At 41.5% G+C, this 17246-nt stretch overlaps 1 protein-coding gene across 2 annotated transcripts; it reads left to right on the top strand.

Annotated features, from left to right (window-relative positions):
- The first annotated feature begins 2881 nt into the window (after positions 1-2881).
- On the top strand, positions 2882-14557 carry PSPH (phosphoserine phosphatase). 2 transcript variants are annotated; one of them, XM_050908973.1, is made up of 7 exons: positions 2882-2962; positions 3276-3386; positions 9399-9557; positions 10263-10397; positions 11970-12115; positions 12904-13052; positions 14374-14557. In XM_050908973.1, exons 3-7 carry the CDS (start codon positions 9418-9420, stop codon positions 14482-14484), a joined length of 681 nt encoding a protein of 226 aa, XP_050764930.1. In that variant the 5' UTR covers positions 2882-2962; positions 3276-3386; positions 9399-9417; the 3' UTR covers positions 14485-14557. The 2 variants fall into 2 exon arrangements, with proteins under 2 accessions (XP_050764930.1, XP_050764929.1); XM_050908972.1 differs by lacking the exons at positions 2882-2962; positions 3276-3386 and having other exon boundaries at positions 9276-9557.
- The last annotated feature ends 2689 nt before the right edge of the window (positions 14558-17246 follow it).

Below are 17246 nucleotides of genomic sequence, written 5' to 3'. Positions count from 1 at the left end.
CGTTATTTCAAGTATTTCGTAAGGAAGGTGCCCGCCCCCAGAATAATCATGGCCTGTGGCTGCAGAGGTGTGCCAGGGAGATCCAGGCCAAGCAGTTTTTGGTGTTCCTGCGGCCTATCTGCTCTGGAGGGTGCTAGCCCCCAGCAAACAGGGACAATTGGCCCCGAAGCCAGGATTTCCTCCGTATTTGGTACAGAGAAGAAAGACAGCCTCCCCCAACGCTCATCCACCAGGCGTGAGGATGGCACAGGGTAAATCTCCCCCACTCCGTCCCACTCTTTGCGGCAGGGAGTCCTGGATGCAGCCCTGGACACTGGGCTTCAGCAGCCCACTGTAGCAGCGCTGAGCAGCAATGCAATGAGCTGAACGTGTTTTCACGCCACTTCCAGTAGAAAAGTCTAAGCCCGCTGTTGGGTACAATTTTGTTGCACAAGCGTTTTGGGGGAGCTTGACTGAAACAGTCAGGGAGTGTGAAGCGTCAGGGCAGACTCACCAGCCTCGCCGGGTTTGGCAGTAGGCTACGGCACCTGCTGGGAATCTGCTCTGCTGCTTTGGGTGAGGATCTCAGGTTTCCGGGCAAAATGCCATGCGGTGCAGGAGGACTCCCATGCATGGCCTGTCAGTCTCACTTGGCAGATCTGGAGGGGACAGCTGCTAATATGCTTGGGTTTCTGTTTTTTAAAAGTTTTAGATGGAGTTGGTGTTTGAACGTAATACAACGCAAGTTTGGAGCTCTTTTGTTTAGCTAAGTAGTGCATATGTCTTGTGAAATACTTTAACACTGACTCTTTAGTGGCTGGGCTTTCTGTTCTGTTACTATAATCATTAGAAATAAACATTAAACATTGCAAAAAACAGGAAATCACACTTGGCATTTCATAATTGGCTCTGGAACTCTGTTAATGTTTAGTCTTCACTTTTGTTGGGATGCTGCCGGCCTGCTGAAACGATAACAAAACAAAACACGCCAACCCAGCCCTGAGAGGTTGCAGTGCTAAGATCTGAGGCGCCTAGATGCAATGCCTGCTTAAAACACCTGAATCCCCAGCTTTGCCCTGGATTCTGCAGCCAACAGGTCACACACAAATATTTTGCTATTCTTGCTTCTCTGGTTTGTAATTTTTTTCCTGTGATTCTCTCTCGGGGCTGTTCTCAGTAGAGGGCAGCCTTGTCAAACCCATAGGCATACCAGCGGGCACGTTGTATTTTACGTTTTCCTTGCTGCTGTTCTGTGACCCGCGTGGGTGATGTCCCGTGGAAAGGAAGGAATTATCCGTCCTAAACCCCTGCGACGTGTGGGGCTGGCTGCTTACAGTGATACGGCCATTCCCCAGGCAGGTTCAGGTTTGTGAGGGAATTATTACTGTAGGAAAATAAAGCAGTTGTTCTGGGAAAATTTAGTTTGAATTTTAGATGGTTTTTTTTGGGGGGGGGAAGGTAAGCCATTTTCAAAGATATTCTAGTCCTTCATGTAGGTGGTCTCCGCTTTTTGTACAAATGGAGAGGTTTCGTAGTCACGTACAAGAGTTAGGTTCTGCGCTTGTATTGATAGTCACACATCCACGTAAGCTGTGCTTTTCGATCCTGAACACCCTCTTAAAGCTTCCAGGCAGACCTCTCTTGTGTTTCTTTGCTGGATCACATGTCTGAGGATAGTTATTTTATGGTATAGTAACATTTCTCATTAGCATTTTCACATTAAATCCGCATTTTGCAGCATTTTTCAGACATCAGGACAAGCTTTTCTTCATTTTTCAGTCTTAGCTGTAGTTGTTGAACTGTTCTCCATATTTGTTTTTAATGCGTAGCAAAAATACAGGACAGATGCTTACTAGGCCTAATTGTCCTTTGAAATCACTGGATTTACAACAAATTACACCAGATTAGAACTGAAATATTTAACTGAATTAAGACCGTGTCCATTAAACTAAGCCAAATAAAGGGAATATCCTTCATGAAATATTCAGCAGCAATTCTCTTAGTCAAATCATGCACTGCTTATCTTGGCAAAAAAACCTTTGAGGTTCTCAGTAAAAGTTTTCTTTCATCTTTATCAAGATCTGTTTTCATTTAACCTTATTCACAGAAATGATTTCTAAATCTGTTTTAAAAACATACTGTCCTGCCACGATAAAACTAACAAACAGGACCAGACTGAACAGTGAACCAGCAGCAAAGGGGCTTGGTACCAGCTTTTCCTGACACCAGAAGTTACTAATGGATGCTCATGTTGACAAATGGTCATGTACTGAGAACTTCTGAAAAAACATAAAGGCGGACATGGGACGAGAGGCACACAAGGCTATTGATTTTAATTAATGCATGTAATTTTGAGGGGTAATACTGCCAGAATGGCAAAAGAGATCATGCATAGAATGTGACTGGTGCATCCAGTGGTGCAGAACAGACTTTCAAGACAGGCAGCAGTCATAAGACTCGTATCACAAGCGAATGAAAGAAGCTAAATCAGCTGAATCAGGCTTTCTTGACCTTGAACCAAACAAGCAGCTTCATAGTTCTGGGTTGGCAGTCTCCCGTTTCCTAACCAATGTCCACAGTAACGTCTGAGGGAAGCTCTTCTGTGGGATGCCAAAACAGAAGCACAGACAGGTTTTGCAATTTTTCTGTTGCTTTTGACAACATTACATTTGGGGAAACAAAACAGAGCCTTCTCATAAGCAGAAGTTTTAATTTTGCCTTCAAAGCTTTTGATGAATTTCGATTCAATTTTTTGTGTGTGTAACATTGCACACTCTGATGCACAGAGTAGCAGCTTAAGCCAAAATGCAATACTGCAATCTTAACTCACAAAACCTTTCATCTCATCCACAGCGACAGAAAACGGTGTCCCTGCCTCACCTCTGATTTCACGCCAAGAGAAAACTCCTGACTGCTGCTTGTCAGAGCCCCTCCTCAGCTCTCGTCCCTCGCCCTCCCGCGCTGGCGCCCTGCGTGCAGCGAGGTGAGTTTGCTAAGACCCGTCTTGTTCTCCGTGCCTGTGGCACAGGCTGGCTGACGGGCGAGCAAGCTCCCCATCATCTTGTGCGGGGTCTGCTCCCTGCCAAGCCGTGCCTACCCAAGCTGGGAGCGCCCCAAACTGGGCCCAAGCGGCTCCTCCCCCGACGCAGGCAAGGTTACACCTCTCTTCCCTACGCCTGTCAGCGAACAGCTGGACTTCTCTGGTTACATGTGTGCAACCATTTAAAAAAAACATCCAGGCTGGCTTACTCAGCAGATTATAAAAGAGTGATTTACAAAATGCGGCTTTCTTCCAGATCAGCCCGTGCCGTTGTATTTATGTGACTGAAGGTCTCAGCTGATCCCTTCTTTTCTTGTGCAGCCAAGAGGTTTGCAGCAGCAGCAACAGCCACGGCCAGTACAATACTGTAAGTCACTGGGAACGTTTTTTTCTCTCAGTTTGGAAGGGGTTGGCGTTTGGCGTATCAGATCCATAACACTTACCATATTTTTCTAGCATAGAAAATGAAGAGTATCTTCTGCTGGGGCTGCGACTGTGCTGCCCTGCAAGATGCAGCAGGAGCGTGGTGCCTGTTCTATAACAGCAGCATGAATGAATGATGCAATCATGCAGGGGGGAAGCATCATCATTTTGTCAGGACAGGCGAGAGGGCATTGGAGAGTTGGGAGGTGTATGTCAACATCCATCAGGTTCCTTCTACCCCTTTTCAACTACTTTTTAAAAGGTGCTTAAGTAAATTCACTGTTAGGCGCTGCTGTTCAGGTATTAGTATATAGCTGCAAACAATTCATCTCTTGACTTGCGTGCAGGTTTGTATTACTACCTTTAAAAACTGAACAGAAAACCAGGAAGTGTGAAGCAAGCTTAGTGAGGTTAAGGACTGAATCTTTCTATTCTCACACTGAAAACCTCAGAAACTCACCGTTATGGATGGATGGGTTGAACTTTTAAAGAGTAGTACTTGCAGGGATATAAACAACAGTCACAATTTGCTTAAATATAACTAATCTGCTTAAATGTATCCCCTTTCTTCTAAAGCTTTCAAAACATATTGCTAACACTGAGAATTAAACCTCAGCATAGAAAAGCTGTATTGCTGTATTATTCCCATTTTACAGACATAGGACTAGAAACGACGAGGATTAAGTGGTTTGTTTCAACTAATACCATGGAAACACTCCTGTGAACATTCTTACAGGCAGGACCACTCCTGTAGTGGGAACAGGTCCTGAGAAAAGTTTCAAGAACTATTTTCTCCAAATCCCTTACTCAAAGCAGCAGTTTCCCTTCAATGCAACAGAAACAGTTTAATGTGGTTGCATTTCTGTTAATCTCACCGCATGTTCAACGCAATGTTATTCTGCTGCGGGAATGTATCTCAGAGTGTATCTCAATGAAGTGCTCACTCTCACCTTGTTAAATGGGAAAGTGAATCAGAATCAGAAACGCTAGAAACTATTTGCAACTAGGATATTCCTGAGTGATATGTTTAAAAAGATATTTTAGGTAATATTTCATTAAGATTCACTTAATCTTCATTTTTTCACAGCAATAAATGTGAACATAATGCAAAATAGCAGCGTGGCAGCACTTCTGAAAGCTGAAATATGGTAACAAGTGAAGTCTAGTCACAATGAGGATTTTGAGATCTCGTCAAGATCTCATCAAAGTATACCAGCCCCAGAACACCTGGAGTTCTGAGTACCATTTACTTGTTCCTTTTGCATTTTATGTAGCAGATACTGCAGATGTTTCAGTTTTTCACAGTGCAGCAAGTGCCCTTCTTCGAAGGGTCAGCAAACAGAAAAGATTTCAGTTGTGTTCCTTTGACATGTGGTCTTACATAATTCCTGTGCTTGCTTCTGTGACTCCACCCTCTCTGTTACGAAACAGAACTATTTCTTGTGGAAATGCCAGGTTTTTTTCCAAATGGCCTAATGAAGTACTTCATAGTCTGGAGGCAAGGAGATCTCATGGGAATTCCACTTTTCCCTTGTGATTTTTCTCCATCTTTATCTCACGTTTCACCCTACCTCTCTCCGTCACTGTTTTGTCTTCTCTAGTCACTTCTTTGCCCATTGCTTCTTCTCTTCCCCATTTTCTTCTTTTCAGCTTTTCCCCGCAATATTTTATTATCAGACCTGTTGAAATGTTTGCTGCTTGGATGCTTTTCCAGCATGTAAATAATAGGATAGGAATAGATTACCTATCTGAAATTCAATGGCAGAAAGATCAGAGATTTTCTACCCGTTTTTCATATGGAGACAGAACTCATTATTTGTGGGAATTTCTTTTTTCTTACCATCTCATTAAAACATTGACGCATTTAAGCAATCAGATGCCCTGTATTTCAGAGTCATTAATCTCTGCCAACTGTAGAGGCCTATACCACTCTGGAATAAAAAATTGCTGTTCCCTTACTACAACTGTTAGAGATTTGTCCATAGAAAGGTTTTACACAGCTTCAGTTCTTTTTGCTCATGTTTCCAAGTGACACCTACCTGTGCACAAGCTACTGTGTCTGTCCTTATTTCCTATGCGCGCTTATCCGGAGGTGAATTCCAGGCAGCTTCCTGGTGGACGCCATGCCAGGATGGCCCAGTGAAAATCCTGAAAACAAGGGAAGAAGCAGAACCTCTCCTGCTTGTATTTCCCCCCACTCCTGTTGCCCATTACTCCATCACTAATAGCCTTGCCTTATGCTCTCATCTACGTTTAGGGCTGGGAAAAAAAATTCACAAGTTACTGAAATTGGCATGTTACCATTTGGAATGGCATTTGCCAGCCTCTGGAGCTGATTGTGACCCCTGGAGCTCTGCCGACAAAGGCAGAAGAACCTTATTTCACTCCAGGTGAATGACCTTTAACTCCTAAAATTTGCTTTTCCCACCAGCAAGACCCCCTGCGATAGCTGAAGCTTCTGTCATATGTTCTCGTCTTTGCTCCTGTATGACCTTCCCTACTTTACAGTTCATCACAAGTTCTCCAACATGTGTGACGATACATTTGCCAAAACCAGGTCTGTGTTTTCCAGGACTCAGTGCCCAGCCATAGCACAAAGTGGAAAGATTTTAGCAGGTCAGAGGCCAACGGAGATCAGGAACTACTGATGGTTTCTGCATTTCAAAATGCAATTCTTCCCTTCCAACTTGTCATTTTTAGGCACTATAAACCACACCTTGAAAGTCTTTTGAAAGAGTTATTACATGGAACAAAGAGAGGACAGGGTTAATTCCAACCATGGCTCCACAACTGGTATGTGTAATTCTTCCTCTAACTTGTCTGTTTGTCCATCAAAGTGTAAAGTCCACCACAGCGGTGGTCTTGTCATTGTAAGGAGCATCCAGAAGGGAAAGGAGTATGGGAAATGTGGATTTCCTATACTCCCCTTCCCAGAGAGAAGGAAAAATTAATGTCTCTTCCTTCCTGCTCCCAATGTGTGTTTCTGGCAATAACGTTTTTCTCAGATTAAAATTTTGAAGACGTGTATCCAGAAATATATTTCAGGTTCTCAGCAAGAAATCACATCACAGTGTGGTGTCCCCACACAGTGACATTGCATCATAATGTGGTAATGTTGCAGTGCAGCCTCAGGTTAGCATGAGGCAACGTGATGGCTTTGCATAATAAGGAATCAGTGTTGGAACACCGTGACGCAAATGTCACGCCAGAGTGATGCAACAAGTTTGTCCAGTAGAGAAAAATTGGCCCCATACCCATGGCTGAATTTTTGGTGGACTTTAGCATTTCCAGTAGGCTGGAAAAAATTAACGCCCTGCCATTTAAAAAAATGTTAGTGGATTTTTTTTTTTTAATTCCACTGCACAAATGTATCTAGCAAATGGCTGTCAAGGTCTGCCCTAAAGTTAAAGCCCTCCTGCTCAGAAAATCAAAATCTCCCACTGAAAATACAAACACAGTGCTGCGGAGCCAATGTCAAGTCAAGGCTAACGCAAAGTAAACTTGGAATTCACGTGTCACCTGAGCACCCACTGCCAAGTCTTAGCTCAGAACCAGTCTCTGTCGGAGGGAAGTTTTTATGTCTGTGGCCGCTTAAGAGAGAGAGGTTTCTCTTATGTGCCGTGCTGATGGCATATGACGGTATTTCTTATATGTACAGTGCAGTCTTCATAGAAAAATACAAAAAACGATGTGCTGTCTGCAGCAAATAATTCTTTAGTGATGCTTCTAAGGCTAGACCAGAGTTTTACAAACAGCTCTGATGCACCAAGAGCAGAGACCTGCCAAACTATGGTTCAGTCCTTGTTTCTGCCCTTCCCAGAGGTGGAATTTGTAAAAGCCCTTTTCTGGAATATCTACTCCTTACTGCGTACCCATTCACCTTTGCTTTCTGGCACACCGGGGAGGCTGAGCTCAGGCTCTGTCCTACCTTCCCACACCTAAACTGAATGCACAGGAGGGAAGTATGGGCTGCGTGATACCTGCTCTCCCATTCTCTCTCACACCTGCGATGCAGATGAGCACTGAGGAAGCTACTGTGTCACCTTCTCGGCCTTGTGGAAGAGCCATGAACCCACTTTGGTTACTATAGTAGTGTGTTCACACCAGAAAACTCAAGAATAGCTAGAACGACCCTCTCAAACAGTACTGTTTCATGGCTGCCTTTGGATAGCTTTGCCTTTAACGTGACTTGCTCTCTCTGTTTCTTGCTATTTTATATCTACCTGTTTGTTAAACAGAGATTATCTCTTACAAATATGGCTCTTAGCTGTTCACAACAGGTTTCACTGCTTAGGTTTGGTGGCTTCATTTATACAGACTTTTACCTTTCAGTGAAGGACAGGAGTATCCTCTTTTATTCTGTACACATGAACAGATAAAAGATGAGTGTGTGTTCTATACATCTTTTTAGTGATTATGGTAATTTTTCATAATGCCTTTTGTATCCCAATGTTCACCATATGGTTACTAGTCATGGGAATAAAACCCAAGGTTCCTGTTGCTGCTTTGACCATTAACTATTTAGCTGTGATCTCTCAGTGAGCACACAGAACTCACCTCGGAAACAGCACTAGTGCTTACCACATGTGATCCCTGGATGACTCCTGTCTGGCAGTGAGCTACATCAGTACCAATCAGCTCCTGTACTTTTCCACAGCAAGGTACATAGTGTTCATCTTCTCCATCTTCACTGATGTCTTTTGTATCTGGGGGTGCAAAGTTTGTCCAAAAAGGGCAGAAAATAAATGTTTTGTGGGAACTTGTGTGTGTAAGACCTCTCACCATCAAAATTCACATGATATATAGGAGAAAAATAAATTAGCTTAGTGAGAGGAAAACAAAAGATGAAGGTATAGAACACAATGAAGGTATATAACATGCTGTTTGACGGTATTTTTTCCCCTATCCCAGAAAAAGAGAGAACCTGCTACCCAGATCAATTATACAAGACGTGTCCTGAGAGACGTCTAAGAGATTAGAAGAGAGAACCAAACAAAAACTTTTACAAAAATCTGGGAAGTGAGATAGATAGAAAGCTGTTATTTCTGTCTAAATGTACAGATTGGTAAATAGTAAAGTCCACACTGAATTCCCTTATGAAAGGATGAGGCACAAGATGAGTAGGGTAGAGTAAGAAAATACTCGATTAACACCTTGTGCTTCTGATCTGTAGAAGTGCTCAACATATTTAAGTGGACAGATATAAAAGGGAAGAAAATAAACATTTGTCAGGCATTGTTATAGAAAAAAGTTGTGTCATGATGTGATATCTTAATGGGTTGAGTGAAGTTCTCAAAGCCCAAGACTTTAATGGATTTTATAAAAGACTAATTCCCAATGCTAATGGCCAAATCTTCTATGCATTCATAGATGATGAGAATATTTAGTTTATATTAATCAGGACATAGTAAAGGATCTAAACCTTCATGATTTAGGGACAACCACTCACTGATAAGTTTAAGATAGTTATGTCTACTGTGATCAAGCAAATCCTTAAGGGCTGGCTGTCTTTTACTACCTCCTCGAGAAACTAATTTGACACACTGTACTGGGTCTGATGAGAAATCAAGATCCATTTGAGTGGTGAGGGCAAGATGAGACAGAGAACTGCAAGTCCCACACAGCAGTTGGCAGTCTGATGGTTCAGCAAATGCCAAGTATTATAACCTTGAACCCCATGTGAACATCAATGGGCCGAGCCTGCAGAGAGCAAATCAGCAACTGACCAAAGCTCCACAGCCCACCTGTAACGTAAATTGAACATCAGTAGGCAGCAACAGCAGAGAGCAAATCAGCGACCGAGCCAGACCTCCACCACCGCTCACACTCCTTGATAAAAGCTGGCTACCAGGCTGTGCTCGTCCCTACTCGCAAGAACCAGATCAGTTGCGCCAATGGCTCAAGACAGAGTCCAGCACCGTCACTCAGAGAAAGACTTTATCTTGTCCCCTCACAGTAAGAAGGTTCCTAAAAGGATGGCGTCCCTCTTGGAGATGAAAGAAATCTTCCGCAATGCTGATGCAGTATGCTTTGATGTGGACAGTACAGTCATCAGGGAAGAAGGCATTGATGAGCTTGCGAAGTTCTGTGGAGTCGGAGATGCCGTCGCAGAGATGTATGTATATTTTCTGTTTACTTCATAGGAACAGTAGTAAAAAATAAGCATGGATAAAGTTAATCTGTGACAATGATTTTACAATAGGGATTAATTCAACTCTGTCATAGGAGATTATTACAGTTTAAAAAGGATTTTAGGAATAAGAAGTGGAACTAATGCATAATGAAGTAACTTCTTTTGGAATTGTGAAGCTACTCAACAAAACTATACTGACATAAATTCTCTAGTGTAAATTTCTTCAATAGACTAAGATCAGCCCTCATCATTAAACTTGGCTAAGCACTAGTAAACCTTATTATGAGACGGAGGAGAGGGGAAAACTCTCTTAACACTTCTCTGAGGCTGATGTTGTTTCCATTGAAGCTTGTAGCAAAAGTTCTGTTAACTTCAGAGAAGGGCACCTGAGCTGCAGTTCAGGAATACGGGTCCCAGTGGCTCAGATGCACTCACAGAGGGAATGAAGCAGTTTTCCTTTGCCTCACTGGTTCTCACAAGAGCTCCGATCTGTGGAGATCTTCTACCAGTGGTTGCTACCAACCTTTTCAGTGTACCAATCTTCTCCTTTACCACATAGATACGGTATAACCTAGAACCTATGGTCTCTTACCGTGTTCCCTGTCGTTCTTCTTTAACTAACTGTTCTTTGGAGAAGCCTCAACTTGTTAAGCGTCACTGATTTGCTTTTTTCGGATCACAATTTAGGACCCGCAGAGCTATGGGTGGCACTGTGACATTCAAAGCAGCTTTAACGGCACGACTAGGTCTCATACGTCCCTCCTATGAGCAAGTGCAGAAATTAATATCTGACAACCCACCTCAGCTAACACCAGGAATAAGGTAAGAAGAATTTGAAATGATCTAATGAAAAAGTCTTCCAAAAGCACATGGCATAAATCAACAAAATTCTGTGACATTAGTGAGGCTGTAAGACCATAGAGCTGGTTTAGATTGCCTTCCTACTCCATTTCCATGTTGTGTACAAAGCTTATATCAGGAGCTTATAATGGCCTGAGTCCATGTCAAGTGGCTAAGCATCCATGTAAAAAGAAAACAGTCTTAGGTATTAACTGGTGTTTTGGCTGGCAAGCTCAAATTCTGGCTCAAGGATTAAACGGGCATGGAAAATAATCTGTTCAATCACATCTGTTTTTTGATGGGTGATGGAACTGGGAGGAGATTTAATACCCAGCATGAACTACTGGCTTGGTCTATCCTGCAATTATATTACCTCTCTCTTGTACTTCTGTGTGCAGTCACACCCCTGGGCTCAGCTTAGGGGATCCATTGTTCAGAGCTACCCATTCTGTACTGAAGTCCCTAAAAAAGTGTTAAAAAATCATTAAGGGGAAATACATATATATGTGTATGTTCATTCATCTTTGGGTTTGGAATAAACATTAACTATTTAAACTGAAAAGTTTTTTTTCCTATTCAAATTGTTTCAAACAATTGAAAAGATTTCTTTACTACAAAATCTGGCCATAGCTCCAAGTCTAAAATATTTTTAGCACATACAGTAGTTTTAGATTACATTGTGCTTGTATTTTCTCCTTGAAATGAAGCACATGCTCAGCTTTTTCTGTAGAAGGCATAGCTAGATGTAACCACAAAGAGAACATTGTTTTCTTGTTTAGGATCACATGATTTTCCTTTTCATTCCTTCCCTTTCTTCCTCCTTTTCTGTGTAGCCTGCTTTAAGCCTCCACTTTGCTTTTTAGTATTTAGCATTTCTGCTACTTCTACTGCTCAGCATTGCTGCATGCTGATCTTCCTGCTTCTAGAGCCAAATCCCGTAAAACTTTTAGCTGCCTTCAAGCCCCATTGACATTAACTGGGTCCAAAAATGTCTACTTTTTTTGATTCCTTTTCTGTAGCTGGTGCCCTCTTCTAAAGACAGCATCCATGCCCAGTGTCTGGGGAAGCAACTCTGAGTTAGAAAATGTTTGCACTTTGCACACTTTTCGGCCCACTTTTGCATTCTGGCATAGTGGCTTTATCTCCCCCACATTCCCTACTTTTTTCTGCGTTACAGATTCATTTTCTTGCTATTGTTTCAGAAAAAATCTGAACTGGATCTGCTCTCATTTGTTTAAGGGAACTAATGTGAACAGTATGAAAGTGTAAAGAAAACGTTTCTCAGGGGTGCTTGTTTAACTACGTACCTGTTTGTCTCTAGACGTGATGGTTTTGTTCAGCTCTTTTCAAGCAAGGTGTATGCACAAACTTGCAAGGGAAAGAAGGAAAAACTTTGGGCAGCAGAGATGGATGGAGCTGGAAAGCAGCACACATCCTAACTAAACTGGAGTAACACAAAGTATGGGCAGCCTTGTTTAGGAAAGATGTATTTTAACTTTGTTATCCCTAGATGCTGCCAGGCACTCACACTTGGTGACTGCTCTTTCTTCTCAGGGAGCTGGTGAGCAGGCTTCATCAACGAGGGGTCCAGGTCTTCTTGGTCTCTGGGGGGTTTCAGAGCATCGTGGAGCACGTGGCCTTGCAGCTGAACATTCCAACAGCAAACGTCTTTGCCAACAGGCTGAAGTTTTACTTTAATGGTGAGATTCCCTTAAAGTCTCTTTTCTCTGCTAATTAATGCCACTTTTTTGGTTCAAACTGTCAGATATTGGGCTACAGATACTGTCCAGCCTACATGACCTTGTTACCAATCCAGCTAGCTCCAAATAGGAAAATTGCAAGATCTTACCACAAACATGAGTTCAGGTCATTTTCCAGACATATGAAATAGAGCTGTAGTTACTTTTTGATTGCAAGCTGTGCCAAAGGTAAAACATGTTACAGTGGCTGACAGCAGTTTCATTTTCTCTTGCTCCTTCAAGTTAAAAGAGTTTATTACACTTACCTGCTTTCAGAGGCAAACTTCATTTTCAGTGACTTTGAGGGATGTATGGAGACCGATGTACTTTAGTAGAGCTGCTCTGGACTTTAAGCTAATGTAATCAAGCAGAACTGTAGTTAGTGAGGTTGTTTCTTACTCAGTGTTTCATACACTGTCTATACATCATACTGGATGCTGCTTTTGAAATGTTTACACCAGAATGACTGGACCAGAGTGACTGGGAATGGATTTGTAACACTACGCATACAGGGTTTCTACTTTTGTCTTAGCATTTCAGCTCTTTGAAAATATCCCCACTGCAGACTTGGGTAAAATCCTAGTTTTTACGCTTACCTTCTAATTACTTTTTTGGGATGCTGATATTGTGAGGCTTACAGGGCTGCATGTAATTAGCTGTTTTCTGAAGTAAAGACCATAGGCATCTATCTTTCTTCATTTACAAGAAAATATGCTGCGTGTCTAACTTGTCCTTCCACTGTGTTCTAGGAGAATACGCAGGATTTGATGAAACACAACCAACAGCTGAATCAGGGGGGAAAGGAAAGGTTATTACTCATCTGAAGGAACAGTTCCACTTTGAGAAAGTAGTTATGATTGGAGATGGAGCTACAGACATGGAAGCCTGTCCCCCTGCTGTAAGTATTAAAGAACCGGAATTCTAAATTCCTTTTGAGCAAATCCTTTGGGGGAAAAAAAAGTGCAGTTTAAATTCTTTATAGGACTTCAGGGAAGATTTAGCACTTCCCACAGCCTAAGAGAGATCTGTGTGGGCAGTTTTCCTCTAGATAGCCTGCATCATGCAACGGTTGATTTCTCTCAGTTCAGACAATCTCAGTAAGGGTGTCACCCTCTAAGCCAGGATGCTGGCTGGGTCTAGCAGGGCTGTGCAACAGTCTAGCAATCTGTCTCCAATCAAGCTGATATTATCCCATCTGCCTTTCCCTTCTATGACCCCACAGTAAGTGCTTGCTTCTGTGCAGAAGTCTTACCCTACCTGGTTCTGAACACTGATTAATGGTGCTTAGCATGAAGGTCTGGCACAGATCTGGTGCACGTTTACCTGATATTGGCCTAGCAACAGGGTTCATCTTACTGTGCAGCGACGATACCTTTGAAGGTATCAGCCCTGACAGGGTGAAATGATAAAAAAATGAATAGAAAGACAACTTTTCTAAACGGTCATTTTACAGAGGACAGATCTTAATTCTGTCTCCCCTTTAGCACCTTTCTCTGCATAAAAGTACCCCAATACCCCTTCTTCGCCAATGCGGAGGGACAGATATCCCAGTGCATGGAAACGCACAGCAACAAACTCCGAGAGCTACTGCTGCTGTGAGTTATGACAGCTGGTCCCTCACTGTTAAATACGTGCATGACCAAAGCAGCTTAGTATTTGCTTAATGCTTTCTACCTAAAGCCAGAAAAGAAGCAGTGGAAATTTTAAACACTGCACTTTCACTGCAGATGGTTTTCTAAGATGTAGAAATGATGATTGTTCCTGGTTAATGATTGAAGACATGGTTAATGTTTACTTTTGCTATCTATCAAATGAAGTAAACAGAGTTAAGATAAACAGTATAGGAATAATTGTGAGATGCTGCATGCACGTTTGAATGTTAACTCATTCTTGAACAGTAAGGCCTTATGTTGCATGACATTTACATCAGATTTGCAGTAAAATCTCAGATCTGAACAATCTTGAAGTTACGAGGCACTGAGACACAACTTTCCTATTGGAACAAAACTCTACTAACCAAAGTGGTGCAAAATTAAATGTTAATGAAGTTCTTGTCGATAAATTTGAAAAATGAACATGCAAAGTAAAATAGGGGAAGAGGCAGGGAGGAATACCATAATTTTAAAATCCAGTCTTAAAACCAAACTTAATTGCTGAGAAGCTTCATTCCTTACATGGGACTGCAATAATATATGTGCCTGTTCTTTCTGTTTTGCCAGGACTGCTTCATTGGATTTGGAGGAAATGTAATCAGAAAGCAAGTAAAGGAGAAAGCTAAATGGTACATTACTCACTTTGACGAACTGCTAAAGGAACTGGAAGAACGATAAGTTATACAGTAAAATAATATATTTAACAACTATAAATCCATTATACAATGCAATTAAACATATATTTGTTTGCAAAGGTGTGTTCTGGATTTTTTAATGATTCTGGGTGTTGGGTACCTTCATCTCTGGCCTGAAACTCGTGTTGCAAATGGCACCATTCTACTCAAATATTTTGTAATGAAAGTGATAAGATTTTTTTAAACATCTTTTCCAAGGTGGAAGAAGTCAGTTGATTATTCACTCACAAGTGAAGACCAAAGGTAGGAAATTATCAGTAAGTTAAAAATACCTTAATGGATTGGCCCCTGGTCAATATTGCATATCTACCGTTTCAGAATCATTGAAGCTAATACCTCTACTGATTCTGGGTGGCAAAAGAAGAAGGGGGCCACAAACGAGAAGTTTGTCTAATCAATAATAATAATAAATAACAATAATATAGTCTAAAAGGTAAACAGTATAGTAAGTACTTTCCATTCCAAAGAATCTCAGAACTAGGTTAAACAGTGAACAGCTAGGTAGGAAACATTACTAAGTATCTCTGATTTCATTAAAATATGGCTACAGGAGAACCTGAGATGTTACCTGTTACTCAATATCACTGTTACTCAACCTGTAGTCTGAAAGACATGAGATGCATGCAAATCTGAGATATATGCAATATTCATCAGTGTCCAAGAAGCCTATTTCAAGGCGAGTGATATAGTGGTTCCCATACTTCATTAAAATACTTTAAACTAAACTCCAAAATGGTGATTTTGTAAAATGGTCACAATGTTTACTTAACTGTTTTATTTATTTAACAATCCACCCCCATCAACCAGTAACTGGATGGAAGCTAATTCATCAACCTTTAAAAAAAAATGGTCTACTGATTAAGAAAATACTGTGAAACCTATCTACTCTCTTCCTCTGCCTCAAGTGTGGATCAACCACCCTTAAACTGTTTGTGCTAGAAATAAGTCTAACCTGTTCCAAGTAAGTACTTCTCTGAGCTTCAGCTAACAAATCCTAATTTCTTAAGGATTTGTCTTCTGTGGCTGCAGTGTCTGATCCAAGAGGGTCCTTATACAGAACACACTTGATAAATGCTGCCTTTTTGTCAGCAAGTTCCTGACAACTCTTCTTTTTAGCCAGCTTTGCTGACACATCATGGTACTTTTATTTCCCTGACTTATAAGAATCTCACCTCTGATAATGTGAAAAGCTTTACTAATGTTAAAATATATGTCACATCTTCCACTTCCTTCCATCCACGTAATACCATCATAGGAGAAAGATGGGTAGATATGACATGATTTGTCCTGGAAAAAAAATCCATGCAGGCTCTTATCTTCTGGGTGCTTACAAATAGTCCCTGTGTCTTTCTGGAAACTGAAGATTAGGCTGAGTGCACTAATTCTCTTTCATCATATTTCATACATAGGAAGAGAAACAAGTGATGTGCCTACCTTCCAAAATCTCACACTGTCTCCACAAAATAATCACAGGTTTTCACAACTTGTGATAGAGTTCCCTAATTTAATAAGATTAAATCAAGGTGCAGCGAGAGAGCTCCCGTCCAATTGTCTAAGCATTGACCAAGAATTAAAACAAATACTGGTTCTGTCCATTCTGTGACATCATCCGAAAGGATATAGGGAAAAGAGGCGTTAACAAGCCCCAGAGAGTGATGAATGGCAGCTCTCAGTGATGCCATCTAATGTTTTTGGCAAAAACACTGAGGCAATAATTGCTTGAAGTTACAACAGCACTTAAATACTAGAGAAGTAGAAGGGTTAAAAGAAAACAAATCCAGAAACAGACTTCTGATGGCTTTTTAGAGAAAGGCAGACATATAAAGAGCTATACTGAATATCTGTATACAGAGTTTAAAAAACTTCACAGAAGCCAAGACAGACAATAGTTGGCAGGCTGCTCCCCAGAACTCTTCTGGGAGTATTAAAGATGATCTCTTTTAAATTCTTCCTGAGAAAAATCTCAGCCAGCTCCAAGGGCAGCTCGTGTACAATCATGCTTTTGTTTAGTCAAGACTGCATGAGTAGAACAAGTGTAAACTCTTTCTGCTCTCATTCAGTGTGTTCCTCTGCAATTCTACAGTTATGAAGCAGGAATGTTTCTGTTTGCTGCAGTTTTCTATTGAATTATAAGGCCACTAAAAAAAAAAAAAAATCTAACATCCAGCTAATCAGCTACAGGCCCTGATCCTACAAACACTGTGACATGCTTCACTTCAAGTATATGTAATTTCACTAATGCCACAGTCAGAAGACCGTGCAGGAGGCTCTGTGCCACAGAGATGTTAACATTCACAGCAGTATCTTCTGCCAGTCGGAGTGCTATGGAAACATGGCGTTGTGCCAATGATTTCACAAGAGCTCTTTAGGTCTGACTGGTTTGAAAAAAAATACCACGCCCCTTCCACTGGGCAAATATCAAGCCTGACCTCTAGTCCAGGAGGTACCAAAAGGATTACTTAGCTTAGCGAGGGGCTAAGCTCTTTCGTCTGTAAAATACTGGAAAAAAATAGGAGGGAATAAAGCAGCGTGAGGGAAGTTTCAATGTTACAACCAAGCTACCGATTTACCTGAACATATCCCACCACAGTAGAGCAAAGTCTGGAGAGTAGCACACATCAGTAGTAATATCTGGTCTTCAGGTGGGTCTCCTGACGAAGAGCATGGGGAGGCACACCACTTCATATAAAGCCTTTTATTTTAATGTGATTATTCAGTGAGGCAGAATTGCTTTAAGTTATATAT

This window comes from Gymnogyps californianus, chromosome 20, assembly GCF_018139145.2.
Source record: "Gymnogyps californianus isolate 813 chromosome 20, ASM1813914v2, whole genome shotgun sequence".
Classification (NCBI taxonomy): domain Eukaryota; kingdom Metazoa; phylum Chordata; class Aves; order Accipitriformes; family Cathartidae; genus Gymnogyps; species Gymnogyps californianus.
This window is presented reverse-complemented; position numbering and strand designations above follow the sequence as displayed.

Coding starts and splice junctions, on each gene's coding strand:
- PSPH (XM_050908972.1), top strand. CDS start 9,337: ATGGCTCAAGACAGAGTCCAGCACCGTCACTCAGAGAAAGACTTTATC. Junction 10,398..11,969: donor CAGCTAACACCAGGAATAAG/GTAAGAAGAATT, acceptor CTTTCTTCTCAG/GGAGCTGGTGAGCAGGCTTC. Junction 12,116..12,903: donor GCTGAAGTTTTACTTTAATG/GTGAGATTCCCT, acceptor ACTGTGTTCTAG/GAGAATACGCAGGATTTGAT.